This window comes from Boleophthalmus pectinirostris, unplaced genomic scaffold (genome assembly GCF_026225935.1).
Source record: "Boleophthalmus pectinirostris isolate CB_2022bp ecotype Guang Dong unplaced genomic scaffold, ASM2622593v1 HiC_scaffold_20, whole genome shotgun sequence".
NCBI lineage: Eukaryota > Metazoa > Chordata > Actinopteri > Gobiiformes > Gobiidae > Boleophthalmus > Boleophthalmus pectinirostris.
In genome coordinates this window covers 19,942,090-19,959,491 of record NW_026571153.1, presented here as the reverse complement: position 1 = coordinate 19,959,491, position 17,402 = coordinate 19,942,090, and the positions used below count along the sequence as shown (strand labels likewise).

Here is a 17,402-nt window from a genome sequence, read left to right as displayed (position 1 = left end):
GCCCAGCCTATAGAGGCCTATAGAGAGGCTCATTCCTCACCTGTAAGCTGACACCTGTCTCACTGATGGAGAGAGCCAGGCATGTAGGAACAAGAGGACGAAGCAGGAATAAGCTGAAAAACTGTTCAAAAGTTTGCACGGGGCCTGGGACATTATAGGACTACATGTACAGTTCTGGATACAGCGGCATCTTAAAGTCACAGTGTTTTTTTGTTTAGTTTTTTGTGTTTATTGCATTTTAACATCTGACTCTTATTTGACCTGCTTGTTTCCATGGAAATGTTCTTTTGTCAATAATTTTCCAGAGTATGGTATACAATGTATCTATCTTCATGGAAAATATTCAGAAATAACTTTTAACTTTGTATTTCAATGGAATCATGTAGACAGAATGCCACCTCCACAAAGTTACAGTAATAGAAATTTTAATTAATTATTATTAGTTTGTCTACATCTCAGAAGCTCAAAATGCTCTGTTCCACCTTGTGATGTCATGAAGCGGCAGTTTTCAAGTTAACAGCTGCCTTTTAACTTTAGTTCAGTAGAAATTCTCATTTTCTGGGCTGAAAAGATCCACAAGATTCTAGCGAAGGTGTACGGAGTTTAAAAACACAGTGGAGCACTTCCTGTATTATCACATGACATCACAAGGTGTCAGAGTGTTTTCCATTTGAGAGAAGAACTCAGCCTAAATTTGCAGGGTTTGTTTGTTAAACATGTCTGAATGAAACAAAACATAACTCCAGTTATGTTTTTTATGAGGAAGCAACATAGCTAAGACTAGAAAAGCACTCAGAGAGCACAGACCTCCGCCAAGGACTACCCCCATTTTTTATATAAATTGCGATAAAATCAGTCTTCTGGATCAGATCCAGATCAGCCTTTGGAATATGAAAGAGGATCCCATTGTCCATCCCTGAGTCAAATTTCATGGGGTTTGGTCAATAATTAACCGAGATATTGAGAAACTAAATTTTTGGCCCCATTTACCACAATGTTAACTAAAATTTCAAAGTGATCCAGAATCCAGGATTTCTTCCGGATCACCCCCAAAATGAAATCAGTTCTTCCTTTTCACATTTCCAACAAATCCTGAAAATTTCATCAAAATGGGTCCATAACTTTTTGAGTTATGTTGCTAACAGACAAACAAACAAACAAACAGACAAACGCCGGCAAAAACATAACCTCCTTGGTGGAGGTAAAAATAGCATAATATGGGCCCTTCTCAAGTTTTACTATTACTTGAGTAATTTCTTGGACCACTTCTTAGTACTTCTGCTACTTCTACTACTAATATTATTTTGAAGTAACACTACTCCTCACCTGAATACAATTTTTGGCTACTTTACCTACCCCTGAACACAGTACATAAATGCCACTAACCTTTGACCCCTGATCTGGAGATACAGTAGCTGTGACATGTGCTGCATCGTGTTTTACAGATGCTTTTGTGCGTTTGGTGCTTCAGGCTCAGACACCAAGGTCAATCGTACTAACAGAGGAGGCTGCAGGCGCGGTGAGATCTTTTTCCATCTTCTTTCCTGTGTCTCTCATCATGGGATCCACCCCATGAACACGAAGCTTTATATTAGCTCATAACCACCACTCTTTGCAAACAAGTTATTCGAGACAAAACCTCTCACCTAGCATTGTCATGAATCATGATACTAAAATTTCAAACTCAATTTGAATACTAAGGAATAGACTCTATACTCTTTAGACAGTAGAATGTGATTTTCAACATTAAAGGGCCCGTATTACACTATTTTTTGATCTATGTTATAAAGTACCCGGAGTTGTGTTGTGTTGGTTCACACATAAACATTTAACATGTTTAACTCAAACACTCTGTTTCACCTTGTGATGTTGTGTGGTAATACAGGAAGTGCTCCATTGTCATCTTCACTAGAATCATTTGGCAAATTTCAGTCCTGGAACTCCAAACTTCACTGAACTAAAGGTAAAAAGTAGCTGTCAACTTGAAAACTACTGTTTCATGACATCACAAGGTGGAACAGAGCATTCTAAGTTTTGGAGATGTAGACAGAATAATAATAAAGGATTACTCAAACATGTTTGAATGAAACAAAACATAGCTCCAGGTATGTTTTTGAAGAGGTCACAACATTATAACATGGTTTCAAACTCACAAGAGTCAATTTTGCAAAATGTAGGGCCTTTAACTCATAGTTCTTAGTTTTATATTACCATGTGGTCTTATATCTGTGGTCCATGTATATACATATACTAGTCTATGTGGTCTTATACTTGTTCTGATACAGCTCAGGATCATTCTAAACGTACTCAGGAAAGATTCATTTTTGCAAATTGTAACTTTTTTTTAGTACTGATACCTGCTCAAATGAGAAACCAGTTTCTGTACTAGTTTTAGTATCAATTAGTATCTGATTTTCGATACTTTTGACCACCTTACCCCCACTCCTCCTAATATAATCCAGATTTCAATTTAGTCAATGAAATCTCTGGTGATATCTGATGCAAAAGGTAATTGAGTTTGCAGATCCCACTGGAGAGGCCCTGATCCACTTTGGAAACCTCTCAGCTCCAGAGACCTTAAGCAGGGTGGAGCAGATCGTCCCAAAAAATATTCTATGCTATGTTGTAATTTTATTTTTATTTTGAATTGTGTCACAAGCATTTTTTCCCTTTAAAATAATCTTATTTTTTGCAATTAGTAAAATGTCTAGGTAGTACTAGCATAGTTAACTACACTGAAAAAACGGTCCGAGAGGGGTTGCTCAAATTGCAAAAACAAATTTGACAACAATAACATCACTTTTTTATGTTTCTCTGTCAAGCATGTTTAAATCTTACAAACATCGCTCGATTGTGGCCGATGTGAGACCTGCATGTTTTAATCAGGTTGAGGAAACATGACTTTATTATAATTTCTGGTGAGGCTCCTCCCTCTGGAATTCTCCTCCCCAAAACTTTTGGAGGGAAAATTCAAATGTAACAGGACACAGGACAGTTCCAGGAGCAGAGGACACACAGTGTGGAGCAGGAGGATCATGAGAGCTGATCTGGAGGTAAGACTTTTCAAAGATTTTATTATGTGCTTCTCCGGCCTAGAATGTCGTCATTGTTAAAACATGTTTGTGTTGTTTTATTTGAAATTAGAGTTAATGTAAGGACAGCTTGAAACAAATTGTTTTTGACTGTCCATCTCCAAGAGTGTGACACTTGTACTAAGATTTGAATGTGTTGCTTCCAGAGTCGTCTACAAAGAGTGACATCCAGAGCTCTGCTGTAGCTGTGGGGAAGTTCATGAATGTTATAGTTGATGTTTCAGAAAAAAGGAAGATGTTTGAGAACCAACAAAACACAGACCACAGATGAACAAAGTAAGTAAACCAACTAAAATTATTTAAAATTTTTTCAAAATGAACTTCCTATTGAAACAGCTGTCGTGTTTCTACAGGGTGATGTGGCATTAGGAGGACTTTATACCAGATGCCCTACCTGTTACTGTGTTAAGAGGAAGAAAAGCAGCACATGGTGAGTTTTGTTTCTGCAGATACAGTTCTAATGTTCTTGTTCTTCTGTTCTGGTCCATTATTGTAGTAATAAGTACTTTAAGTGTATTTAAACATGTACAACAGAGTAGATCATCAGAATGTGATCATCATGTGTTATTCATGTGTCCACAGGCAGAGACCAGAGCGTCTTCACTGGAATAAATCTTCACACTGTCCAGCTCCAAACTGTGTATCTCTGTCCCTGTGCTCTCTTTGTGTTTGATTCTGTTTAAGACAATACAGAACTGTGGAAAACTAAAGACTGTTTTTGTATTCTTTTACAGAATTAGATCAATTAAATTAAATTATACATACTTATACATTTCATGATAAGGTACCATAAGATAAATATGCATATTCAGCATGATTTGTTCAAATTTCATCAACATGAAAAAGTTATGTTCATGTTCCGAGAAAAATATGTGTAGAGGGGTTCGAAAAAAGTTTCAAAGCCTAAACATAATTTTATTGCGTGCAACCGCTGTCCATAACTTTTTTACGCAAATCCAGCAACTTTTTTTTTTCAGTGTACTAACTACAAGTATAGTTGGCATTCTATTTCTTATCATTATGTGAGCTGGCCTGCCTTTCCACAGATCTGACCTGCAACTTGTCTTGTTGCCATGGAGCTTTTTACATTGTGCAACTTTAATATGAATGGCATGTACTATCATAAACAGCATGCTTATAATTTAAAGTTACCTTTCATTCAGTAGAGATTGGCAAATCCCATTTATTTTATTTTAGTGTCCCTGGTGCCTGCCCCAGCCCCACCCCCTCTAGACCTCCTGGGACTGTGCGGACTGGACCCTTGAAACAGCTGCTCTGCTCCAAAAACCAATTACGCACACACACACACACACACACACACACACACACACACACATGCAGCACCCTCGGTTTAACACTCCCTCAACCCTAACCCCCCGCTCCTGCTGCTCTACTGCTACAAACACTAATAAACCATCAATACTATATCAGTACCATCAGTACTATATACTATATTAGTACTATATCAAGGTATATGTATATTGTGATATATACTGTGGGGAAGCTGGCCCGAGTGGTCTAAGTAGGAGGCAGACAAAAAAATGTCCCTTTTACCAAAAAATATTTATTCGTTCTTACACCGTGGATTCGTGGGCAAACATATATTTTTTTAATTACATATTTACTGCCACTTAGTTATGTTGCTCCATGTATGCTTTTCCTTTATATTTCCCTTATTATATATATATAAGCAGCCCAAGTCTGCTTTGATATGTATGTAATTTGTATTTCTGTATAAATACTCAAAGTTCAGATGCTGTGGGGGAGATGGAGAGGGGAGACTGGAGAGGACAGAGCCAGGGCAGGCCTTGGCTGTCCATATCTGCAGTAACAACAATAAATCTTTGTCTGTATTTCAAAAACTCATTGGTCTTCACAAATTGATTAATTATTTATCATCAAGATCATTTATATTTTTTCCACAACAACAATGACTTTTTTTATTTTTTATTTTTATTATTTTTTGTTTAATTTCTGTTCATTCATTCTGTTTCATTGAATGTTCACAATAACATTCAACACAAGCATCACCCTCACTGTAGCTCCAGGCTTGTATGTCTTATAACATTGCAAGTTTGTTTTGCTAATTTACTTGACAAAAGGGTTTCATAGATACATTTTACATCAAACCCCCACTTTATTTTTTTTGAGCCACTGTCCCATTGCTCAGGTAGGCTGTGTTAAGCCTGTTGTGCTGGGCCCTTTCATTACACTGGTCAATACTCTCTGAATAAAACCACAGGGGCTTTCTTCATTAAAATACCTTTTTGGGGGATTAGGTCAAAAGCAATATTGATTCTTATTGATTTTTGGCCCAATTCAGCACTTGATAATGAGGCAGAGGAAATAACATAATCGACTTCTGAATATATTAAGATCTAGTCTGTTTCAAAATGCACATTCTTCAAAATGCATTGTATTTTTTAATATATATAAAAACTAAAGCAACAATACAGAATCCATTTAAATAAATAGATTTTTTTTTTTTTTTTTCAAATTTAAGCCTAGTCATCTGTTTTTAAAGGTCCTACATTACACCAAATGGCATCTTGTGACCTTTAAGCCATGTTATAATGTTGTTACCTCCTCAAAAACATACCTGGAGTTGTGTTTTGTTTCATTCACACATTTTCACATTCACAATTTTTGTCACATTAACACTTTATCAGTCTGTCTACATCTCCAAAGCTCAAAATGCTCTCTTCCACCTTGTGATGTCATGTAGTGGTAGTTTGTAAGTTACCAGCTACCTTTTACCTTTAGTTCAGTAGAGATTGGCAATTCCACGTCTGAAATTATCCAAATGATTCTTGTGAAGGTGTAATGACATCACAAGGTGGAAAAGAGAATTTTCCAGAATTTCAGCCTAAATGTGCAGGGCTTGTGTGTTAAACATGTGTGAATTAAGTTTCTGATGAAGAAACAACATTATAACATGGATCAAAAATAGTGTAATATGGGTCTTTCAAAATGCTTGTGCTACCATCCTCACTGAAGTCAAGACGAAACAAGTTCAGTCTAATAAATAAATCATCATAGGTGCTCAATAATACATAAACCTTATTATAATGAGGGATAATCTGTTTTATTGTAATGTCCATAAAGTCATACATAAATCATCCTGTTTGAGCATTTGGCTGTGAGGTGTAAAATGTAAGACACAGTTTTTTATGGCTCCCTTGTGTCCCCCGGCTGCACCCAAACAAATTCTCACAAGAAGCTGCGAAGACCATGAAACCAGCCGCCCTCATTCTGACTTTAGACCATAGACTGTATAAAGAATATATGTACACAGTCTATGCTTCAGACAGGTGCTTTAAAGGTCCTATATTATTGCACAAAATTGACTCTTGTGAGCCTTAAGACGTGTTATAATGCTGTCACTTCATCAAAAACATACCTGGAATTGTGTTGTGTTTTGGTTCATTGTTTGAGTAACTCTTTGTCGTTGTCTACAACTCATGTCATGTCATAAAAAAGTATTTTTTCAAGTTAATAACTGCCTTTTAACCATTTGTTTAGTAGACACTGGCAATTCCATGGCTGAAATTATCCAAATGATTCTAGAGAAGGTCTATGGAGTTTAAAAACACAGTGGAGCACTTCCTGTATCATCACATGCGTTTTTTGTTTGACTGAAGAACTCTAGTCTAAATATGCAGAGTTTGTGTGTTAAACATGTCTGAATGAAACAAAACACAACTCCAGGTATGTCTCTGAGTAGGAAACAGCACTATAACATGATCAGAAAGTAGCGTAATATGGGCCCTTTAAAATGATGTGCGTAGGCTAATTAGGCATATAATGCAGCGATCGTTTCTTATATAAACATAAACTATCCAACATTCGAGCAGTTCCACTCATAGACAGTCCTCTGTTATTCAGCTCAGTGTTGCTACATGAGCCCAGTGCTGCAGTTTTAGACCTGTATCAGGCTCGTGTGAAATATCTTTCATGTGGGGACTCGCTCGTGATGGATGTGAGAAGTGGGTCAGCTCGCGCGCCCCCACAGGTGGATTTTGCGGTGATCACGTGTGGGCACGCCCCACAACGTCGCTTCTATAAACCGCTCTGAGACTCACTGCTCTTCTTCCTCCAGTGAGCATACAGGCGTAAGCGTAGAGGCGGACATACAGAGCACGGTGGTAGTCGAACACAGTTCCGTGGCTTCGGACACCGCTGCGGCATCACAACCCGCAGCGCATGTGGAGAGCCCGGGGAGAGGCGAGCACAGAGCCGGTAAGTCTGCCACACGAGCGAGCAACATGCTTTCCCTGGAGTCACTGTAAGCCCACGCGCTGCAGCTGTGCGTCAGCATTTTCACTTTGATATCACAGGCTCGTGCGTGTCTCCGTCAGTGACGAGCCCTAAACTCGAGCTCAGTTTGGCATCCATTATTCACGAGCCGCAGTGGAGCACACGAGCGTGGAGCGGGAGCTTAGAGCCGTGAATGTGCCCTAATGATCGGATCAGCTGTGTGTGCAAAGTGCATTGTGCTGGTGATATGGGGCTGTATTCACGTGTTATCACTGCGCTGCACAGCAGAAAGACAAACAGCCCGTGAGAGCGCTCCTCCGCTGGATTTATGTGGCTTCTACTAAAGCCACTGCACCTCGCCTACTCACAAGCGCCTAATGTTATTCTTCTCACTCTGAGAGCTTCAAGGTCGTAATATAATGAGTACCAAGCTGTAAAAATCCATTCTTGCAGTATTTTAACTTCGTCCTTCAAATATATTGACCTACACGGTGTCTACTTTTTGCAGGAGTACTGCACAATAAACTATGGCAGTGTGAGTTTAAAAATTTAAACAATTTTATAGGCCTATTGCATCTGAATTCATTCAACCCATTTTCATTGTAATGACTGATAATAGTCTCCATTGCATTTAATTCAAATCAGAATCTAAATCAGAATCTAAGTAGCTGTTTTCGTTTGTCCAAGCAGTCAGTGAAAGTGCTATTCTGATGTGTGTATTTGATACTGTTGGTTTGTAGTGTCAGTGTGAGCTTTTTCTCTTCACATGCTGTATGCCTGACACTTTTAACTCTGCTCCGCCTCCTCTTCTTCTCTCTCTGTCTCATTCTCTTCGCTGATGTGTCTCTCTGGACATCCCATTGGCAGAGGGCAGAGGAGAGGGGCACCCCAGCCAAGCCGCGCACAGGAGGCAAGAGTCTGTGCCAACGCGAAGAAGGCAGGCTGCGCAGTCTGGGCACTCCAGCCATGAAGCTACACTTTGCAGAGCTAAAGAAATCTCCACAGGATTATTAGCATTGTTAACACTTGGTTTCCAGGGAGCTTTCTCCCTCCAACTGGACATGGGAAACGTAAACATTAGCCGGACTAGATTTTAAAGCACGTCTCTGTCCTGGCCTGTCCCCTGACTCCAACCAGGACTTCCATGATGGAGGTGGTCAGGATGGAGCAGGAGCAGGAGGAAGAGGAGGCAGGACCACTCATCCACAGTGTCCATGGGCCCCACAGGATCAGACCCTCCTCGTACAGGGCCCTGCGCAGTGCTGTGTCCACACTGGCGCGCATCGATGACTTCACTTGTGAGAAGATCGGAGCTGGGTTCTTCTCAGAGGTCTTCAAGGTGAGTTAATACAAAATACAATGTCTCCTTATACATTTATTTTTGTTTTTGCATGAACTCCTGCGCAGTAGTTTTGTGGTCTTTTGAGTGCAGTTTGGGTCAGATACACGGTAACATTATAGATGCAGAAAAGTTTTAAGAGCTTTTGCCTTTTAATCTACTAATCGTTTAAGACATTTAAGACCCCATCTAGAGTGTAGGTTTCTATGGTTACCTGATTTACCCCCTTTGTTTGGGTGTTTCAAAGGAGATACTAAACTTATTAACAACCCTGAGGTAACTGGTCACTAAATTTGCCATAATTTTAAAGGTCCTACATTACACAACTTTAACTCTTGTGAGCTTTAAGCCGTGTTATAATGTTGTTACCTCATCAAAAACATAGTTAGACTTGTGTTTTGTTTCATTCGTACATGCTTCAGTAATATATTCAGTATTATTGCATATCATGTAGCAGTAGTTTTCAAGTTAACCGCTACCTTTTAACCTTTTTGTTCAGTAGAGATTGACAATTATAGGGCTGAAATTATCCAAATGATTCTAGTGAAGGTGTGGGGGGTTTATAAACACAGTAGAGCAATTGCTATTTTACTGCTTTACATCACAAGTATTTTATGTTTGAGAGAACTCATCTTAAATAATTATACAGTTTGTGTGAATGAAACAAAACACAACTCCAGGTATGTTTGCAATGAGGGAACAATATAACATGGATCAGAAAATAGCATAATATGGGGCCTTTAACAGTGAGTCCCTTCAGTTATCAATACACTTGACCAAAGGGAGCAAGGGTCCTGTCATTCAGTGATCCATGTTTAATTGCTTTGTTTAATTGCTTTATGTAATGGATTATATAGCTAGCAGTTCTCAGCAGTTTAATGTAGAAAAATGCATACACGCAAACATATTTTTCCATTTCGTTGAGTCTAAACAAACCCTTATTGGCAGTAGATGAGGTACAAGTAAATAATTGAGCATTTGGAAGGAACTCCAGTGCTAGTACAAGATGTCATTACACTGTGGGCCTGCGCTCAGAACATTTAAAAAATTAAGTGTGCTGCGTAAGCCTGACACAATAACACATATTGAAGTACAATATATATAGTGAGATACTGTGATAAACGAAAATATTGAGAACACTTTAAGCAATTGATAGAATAATAATAAAACAAGATAATCCCAGGAAACCATTTTAAATAGATGGTATCATTAAAGGTGCACCATGTCATTTTTCTTTTCAAATGCTTTTCTCCATGGAGATTTTATTGCTCTGCCTGAAATATTCCACACTATGACATAAAAAAAAGCTCTACTTTACATTTATTCAACTACAGGTGCAAAAATACATAGGAAAAAAAGCATTCTGAGCGGGGTTGCCTCTCCGCAGAACTGACCTGTAAGTTGGTCTGGTATTAAAACTTTCTATCTTCATGGAGATCAAACCTTACTGTGAAACATCCCAGGTAATGCAAGAATATCTCTATGGAGAAAAGCATTTAAAGGACCCTCCACCAGAAAAGTTACACTATGCATCTTTAATATATAACAACTTATCACTCAATACGTAAAAGATGGAACCATATGGATGTGGGTACATTTTAGATTTTTCTGTACTGAGATTTCAGCTATAGAAGGTTCAATAACTAATTTCTATGACTCTTTTTATAGATGCAAACTAACTACTAAAGTGTATGTAAGTGTATGTACACTTAAAAATTTGTTCTAATGACAGCCCTGATATTCCTAAAAAAGTGATTTGGACCTTTTTGAACTTTTTTAAAAAAAGGCTAACTTCTAAGGTGTAGGATCCTGTACTTGCGTGTCTCCATTGAGATGTTAGTTCTTTGCCTGGAATGTTTCACAGTAGGGCACAGTAGGGCTGCCTTGCATCTGTTCCATTATAGGGATTTCATAGCTGAAAAATGTTTTTACTTAATTCTTGCAGACTTGTGCAGACTTGCTTCTCCATAGATCTGACCATTAACCTGTCTCTGTTGTTTGGTAGTTTATTTCCATACTGTGGATTGATCAAATCAAAATTGTAATATCTCCATGGAGCAAAGCAGGTAGTGGACCCTCCACCAGAAAGGTTAGACAGTGCACCTTTAAAAGTTATCACAGTAAGTTTTTATACTGCAGTCATGGTCATTTTCACTGTTTGCTTGCGTTAGAGACCTGCCCTTGAGAAGCACCAATTTAGTATTCTTCACTAAGAGAACCCTCTGAAGCTCTCACCTTTAGACCGGTCACAATAACAAAATATGAATTACGATATATTGCTGAAGTAAATATAGGGTCATTATGGCAGAGGCAAATTTGTTGAATATTATCGATTATCATCTAAAGTACTAGAACTATCTCCCCAAGCTATTATAAATGTGTAATATAGTTAAAACAAAATAACTGCAATAAATAAATAAATAGCAGAATTGCACAATATACATACAAATTGTCATTTGTATATATATTGAGTCACCCCTCCACAGCTCAAAGTTTATCGTACTACAGAAAAAGTACTTGTTCTTAGTACCGGTACTAGTTCTCCCACTAGTACAATGAAGAAGTACCCACAATAAATTTCCTGTGTTTAAATAGTTATTTTATTATTTACACTGGTGAACATGGCTTTCAAGTGCTTGTACTAAACATAGGCCATCTTGAAAAATGACACATTTCTAAATACAGCCTGAGGTAAGAACTTAGTCGGGGCCTATTCTAAACAAATCAAAGATACATAACACAGAAGCATCCTCTGTCCAACTGTACTAATCAAAAATACATTCTGTGCTTAAAATGAATGCATATTGTTGGAGCCTTTTTTGCTTGGTCCAGGCATTTCAAGTTGTCTGACCCCTATCGACCACTCTGTAATCTGAGCCCCACTTCCTTTCAGAAAACCAAATACACGGTTTCTACGGCAACAGCTGCATCCCGACTTTGTAATGTTGACTTAAAGGTCCCGTATTACGCAAAATTCTCTTCTGAGCTTTAAGTTGTTACAATGTTGTTACCTTATTAAAAACATAGCTGGAGTTGTGTTTTGTTTCATTCACACATGTTTGATTAATCCTTTATTATTATTCTGTCTATCTCAAAAACTCAAAATGCTCCACCTCGTGATGTTATGAAGTGGCAGTTTTGATGTTAACAGCTAGGTTTTACCTTTAGATCAGTAGAGATCGGCAATTCCAGAGCTGATTATCCAAATAATTCAAGTGAAGGTTTATGGAGTGGAGCACACACAGTAGAGCACTGAGTGAAGCACTGAGTATTTTCAGTTTGAGAGAAGAACACAGCTTAAACATGGAGGATTTGTGTGAATGAAACAAAATAACACTCCAGGTAGGATGTTATTGTCAAGGAAACAACATTTTAACATAAATCAGAGAATAGGGCCCTTTAGCGCAGGTGTTCAAAAGCACCATTATGTAAGAGGTGACCCTTGCAATGGCCCCACACATGTTTACAGTGACCCCGGGGTTGTGTAAGATGTCCGTTGTTGTTGGAGGGGTGTAATTGGATCCACTGTGGACAGATAGAGCGGGCACACATCTTTGTAACTTTACCCCGCTCGTCAAACGCAGACCTGGTCCCTTTGTCGCCGTGCCACTCACCTGTTTACGGGTCGATTCCAACAGACGCCTCATTAGTGCCAAGAACGCCAGTGTGGAAGGGTGAAAGAGTGAAAGATGAAGCTAAGAGGAGGCAACGGACACTCACCTTTACATCACACCAACACAAGGAATTTCTCAGAAGCACATTGTTGTTTAAAGATCTTGTATTACGCAAAATTGACTCTTGTGAGCTTTGTTGTGAGCCATGTTAAGATGTTTACTACCTTCTCAAAATCATACCTGGAATTGTTTTGTTTCATTCACACATGTCTTAGTCTATCTACATCTCTAAAACTCAAAATGCTTGTTTACACCTTGTGATGTCATGAAGAGGTAGTTTACAGGTTACAGTTAACAGATGCCTTGTACATTTTCTAGAGGTAAGGATTGGAAATTCCAAAGCTCAAATTATCCAAATGATTCTAATGAAGGTGTATGGAGTTTAAAAACACAATGGAGTACTTAAATTACCACATGACATCACAAGGTGGAAGTGTGGAGTGTTTTCTGGTTGAGAGAGCTGAGATATATGTAGTGTTTGTGTGTTAAACATGTGTGAATGAAACAAAGCACACAACTCCAGACATGTTTGTGATGAGGAAAAATATTTTAACATAGATCAGAAAATGACACAATATATATTTGATATCATCTTTTAAGTTTTCTTTGTGCTTAAGGGAAAAATAGAAACACTTTGATTATAACATGAGGTTGTGCAAGTGCTGATCTCCAGTATATGCAGTAGTAGTTAGTAGTTGATGTAACCTGAAATGGACTTGGACTCTGATGGCCACTCCCTGGGCCATGCCCTTTCAATGGTTGGTGAGCATGCAAATGTCACTCTGTTTACTGCCTGCTGTCAATTCCCCTCTTAGTGTTGGATTGCCGTGGCGATATAAATGCAAAATTATTAGCGAGGCTATCGGTCATATCATAAAAGCTGCTTAACTGGCCGATTGTCCACACGTCCTGGTTATATGCAAAAACAACCTCTGAGAAATTCAACTGGTGTTTTTGCCTTTAAATGATTTGCCTGACAAGAAACTCCCTTCTACATTCTGTTTGAATCCAGAGGAGACTGGAACCGGACCATAGAGGGAGTAAATCCTCAGTCCTAACTTGAGATGATCCAACCACAGTTGGTCATTTGTTGCACGTGTCTCTTAAAGGTTTTATATTATGCAAAATTTACTCTTGTAAGATTTAGACCATGTTATGTTGTTATCTCATCAAAAACACACATGGAGTTGTCTTTTGTTTCATTCACACGTTTGAATACGTTTTTATTATTAGTCTGTCTGCATCTCCAAAGTTAAAATGGTCTGTTCCACCTTGTGATGTCATGGAGTGGTAGTCTTAAAGTCTTCAACCTTTTACCTTTTAGTTCTGTGGAGATTGTTGCTGTTTTTAAAGAACCAAATACACTTGAGCAACTATATTTCTTAAACCACTACTTGTGCAACATTTATCTATTTTAATCATCAAAACAGTGAATATGTCAAGTGTATTGCACAAACTAGTTCCCTTACACTAAATAAGGAACGAAATTGTCATGCGGTCACAAAAAAATACATACCAAAAAATACTCTTGGTGATATACAGCAGCCCATGATATTGACACTGTATCACTGAATATAATTTGACGATATTTCAATATTTTTGCACACCCCTAGTTCTGGCTGGTAATCGAATGCCTTTACTGGAGGGGAATGTGAGTGGAGGGCTCTGAAATGGATGCCTCGGTTTGTTTATTAAACATGTGTAAATGGAACAAAACGCAACTCTGGTCATGTTTGTGATGAGGAAACACCACTATAACAGATATCAGAAAACTGTGTCATACAGGACCTTAAAATTCATTGTTATGGTGTAACAATAGATAAAACTACATAAACCATCATCATTTTCAGTTTCATTGCAGACATGAAGAAATAACTGCTGTTAAGCACTATTAAATCTTAAGTTTTGTCAAAGCTTGTGTTTCTGGCTGGTCAGGTAATCAAATGCCTTGTAGTGGATGAGAGGGTTTTGAAATGGACTCCCTGCTAAAAGGACTCTGGTCTCCTATAGTGAGTTTGAGCTTCACACTGATCAATGGGAGCTTCTGCACCTCCTCTGTGTGCTATTGTGCAACGTGAAAAACCCAAAGCAAAAGGCGAGAATGCAGGGAGTGCACGTGTCTGGACAAATCCTTCAGGTACTGTTTTCACTCAGTTCTTTATTTGCTTCAAAGGAGAGCTCTCTGTCTGCGGTTTCTTGTCCTAGCAGCTCCTTGTGCCCCTCTCTGCACTGAAAACCTGATGAGGCCAGTCTTGGAGGATCACTTAAAGGTGCAATGTGTAACTTTTCACTTATTTCTCTCATTGATATTTCATAGCTTTGCCTAGAATATTCTAGCCATCCTGGCGCCACCTAGTGCCTCCGCTCAGATTCATTTCTCTTCAGCGACTAGGTCAATAATCAGAAGACACTAGACCGTTCGCAAAAAGCCTGGAAGAGCGATTTTTGGGCACCAGCCAATCAGCGAAGAGCCATACATTCTGTGTTGCCAATAATTCCCTAGATCGAGGATTTAAATGCGGAACAAAGAGAATGTTTGGTGAATTTGATCAAGGGGAAAGGTGTTATTGCTCTTTTTCCTATGGGATTTGGGAAAAGCTTAATATACCAGTTAACCCTGTTAGCTTTGCATTACGTACATCATGACCAAATAGCAGTGATTGGTTAAATAAAAAAAGTACCTGCCTACCTTCAAGCAAACAAATTCTAACGCTGAGAGGTCAGACGGTTTCTACGAAGTGAAACAGGCTAAGAATATTCCACAGTATGGCATTAAAGTCATCTATCGCTTGCATTAATTCAATTACAGGTGTTTTTATTGCTCAGAAATACCTTGAAAAGCATGTATTTGTACTGTGAGGGGGCTCCCTTTCCACAGATCTGACCTGTAGCTTGAGCTGGTGGTGTCAGATTTATCTCTATGGAGATAAGTGTGGGACATTTTGAGGAACACAAGCAGGTGGCGGAGCCTCCTCTAGAAAACTTACACAATGTACCTTTTAAAGGGCCCATATTATGTTATGTTCTGTTCTTCTGAAAACTTTTATTTCATGACATCACATTGTGGAACAGAGCATCTTGACCTTTGGAGACCTCAGGTATTTTGTTCTGAATCTTAAAAGAATTTTCAAGTGGAGTTGTCAGAGGGTTTTTTACACTTCTGGATTGGACAGAATGTAAAAGGGCCTGGCCGGTCAGGGAGCTCGATTGCCATGGCGATATAAATGCTAAATTATTAGAGTGTCTATTGTATATTTAAAATCTCCATAACTGACTGATTGTCCACGCATTCTGGTTATATGAAAAAATAAATAAAAACTCCAGAGAAATCCTTTACCTGCTGTTTTTCTCCCTTTATTTGCTTCAAAGGAGAGCTCCCTGTCTGCAGTGTCCCACTCTGCTCTGAAAACCTGAGCAGAGGCAGAGCTAATAAAATCTCTCAATCAAAACTAATGGCCGTATCACTCCACACTAGAGTTGACTCACAGCTGTTTGTTTTTAAACTTGTAAAGCTGTGTTTCTATTGGATTACACGCTGTCTGTGTGAATGTGCCAAATAACACTGAGCCAAGAGGGACTGTTGTCTGCAGTGGTGGAACGTAATTAAGTAAAAGTACTGTAATAGAGTACTGCTCTTAAGAATAAATTTACAATATCTGTACTTTATTTTCGTATGTTTTAAAGTGGATATGTTTTACTTTTACTTTACTACATTTGAGAGCAGATATCTGTACTTTCTATTTTACTACATGTTTGAACAGAACTGAAAAGTTTTTTTATTATTATTGTGTGAGACTTGCTGAAATGGCTAAGGGTGTTTATTTTTAAAGGTGCACTATATAACTTTTTGATTGTGGTTCTGTCACCTGCTTGTTTCTATGAATATGTCCTTGCTCTGCCTAGAATCCACAATATGACATCAAACAACTCTACTTTACATTTTAATAATTGCATTTCTAGGTATTTTGAGCTATCAAACCACCTGTAATTTAATAATTGTACGGTAGAGCTGTTTAATTTCATACTGTGGAACATTCCTGATAGAAACAAGTATCGATAGAAACAAGTAGGTTAAGGACCCCCAACCAAAAGTTATACAGTGCACCTTTTAAATAACAAAACTGTTGATGGATGAAAGCGAAAGTGTGTTTTGACTGCAGCTCTGTGACTGAGTGGGAGCTCTGGAGCACTCACACTCACACATGCGCGCGCACACACACACACACACACACACACACGCACGTACTCATTATGACAGTCTGTGATTAGCTGCCACTGATGAGGCCAGTGTGGGCGGAGCACTTAAAGCTCGTGAAATGGTAATGAGCAGGAACAGAATAACTGTCATAACACATTTTGACGAGACATTGCTGAAGAAAATGTAGATTATAAACGATAATATTGAAACAACTAATAGAACTGTCCCAAAAACAATACTCTATGTATATGGTTATATGGTTAAAGGGCCCATATTATGCTATTTTCTAAGTTATAATGTCATTTCCTTATCAGAAACATATGTGGTTGTTTTGTTTCATTCACACATGTTTAACACACAAGCCCTGGATATTTAGACTTAGTTCTTCTCTCAAACGGAAAACAGTGTGATGTCATGTGGTGCTTATCTACAGCTTTTTGATACTCTGTATACCCCTTATGAGAATCATTTGGAACATTTTAACACAGGGATTGCCATTCTCTACCCATCTCTCTAAAGGTAAAAGGTAACGGTTAACTTGAAAACTACTGCTTCGTGACATCACAAGTTGGAACAGAGCATTTTGAGCTTTGGACATTTAGACAGACTAACAATAAAGGGTTACTCAGATGTGTGTGAATGAAACAAACATAACTCCAGGTATGAGCTTTAAGTCATGTTAGAATGTTGTTTCCCCATCAAAAAGAACAACAACAATTTTTGCATAATATAGGACAGCAAAGGAGAAATTCAATTTGTCAGCTGGACAAATGTTTTTTGGTTGAAAACATTTAGCAGCTCATCCAAGTTGCCTCTTCAGTTCAGGTCAGAATGCTCCCTTC

The 17,402-nt window shown here is 38.4% G+C and overlaps 1 protein-coding gene across 1 annotated transcript in view; it reads left to right on the top strand.

Annotated features, from left to right (window-relative positions):
• Positions 1-7,148: 7,148 nt before the first annotated feature.
• tesk1b (testis associated actin remodelling kinase 1b) overlaps positions 7,149-17,402 on the top strand; it is a 32,728-nt gene continuing 22,474 nt past the window's right edge. The window contains exons 1-2 of the mRNA XM_020937809.2: positions 7,149-7,331; positions 8,217-8,688. Of these exons, the coding sequence (XP_020793468.1) occupies positions 8,494-8,688 (195 nt within the window). The 5' untranslated portion in view covers positions 7,149-7,331; positions 8,217-8,493. The remainder of the gene's footprint in view (positions 7,332-8,216; positions 8,689-17,402) is intronic.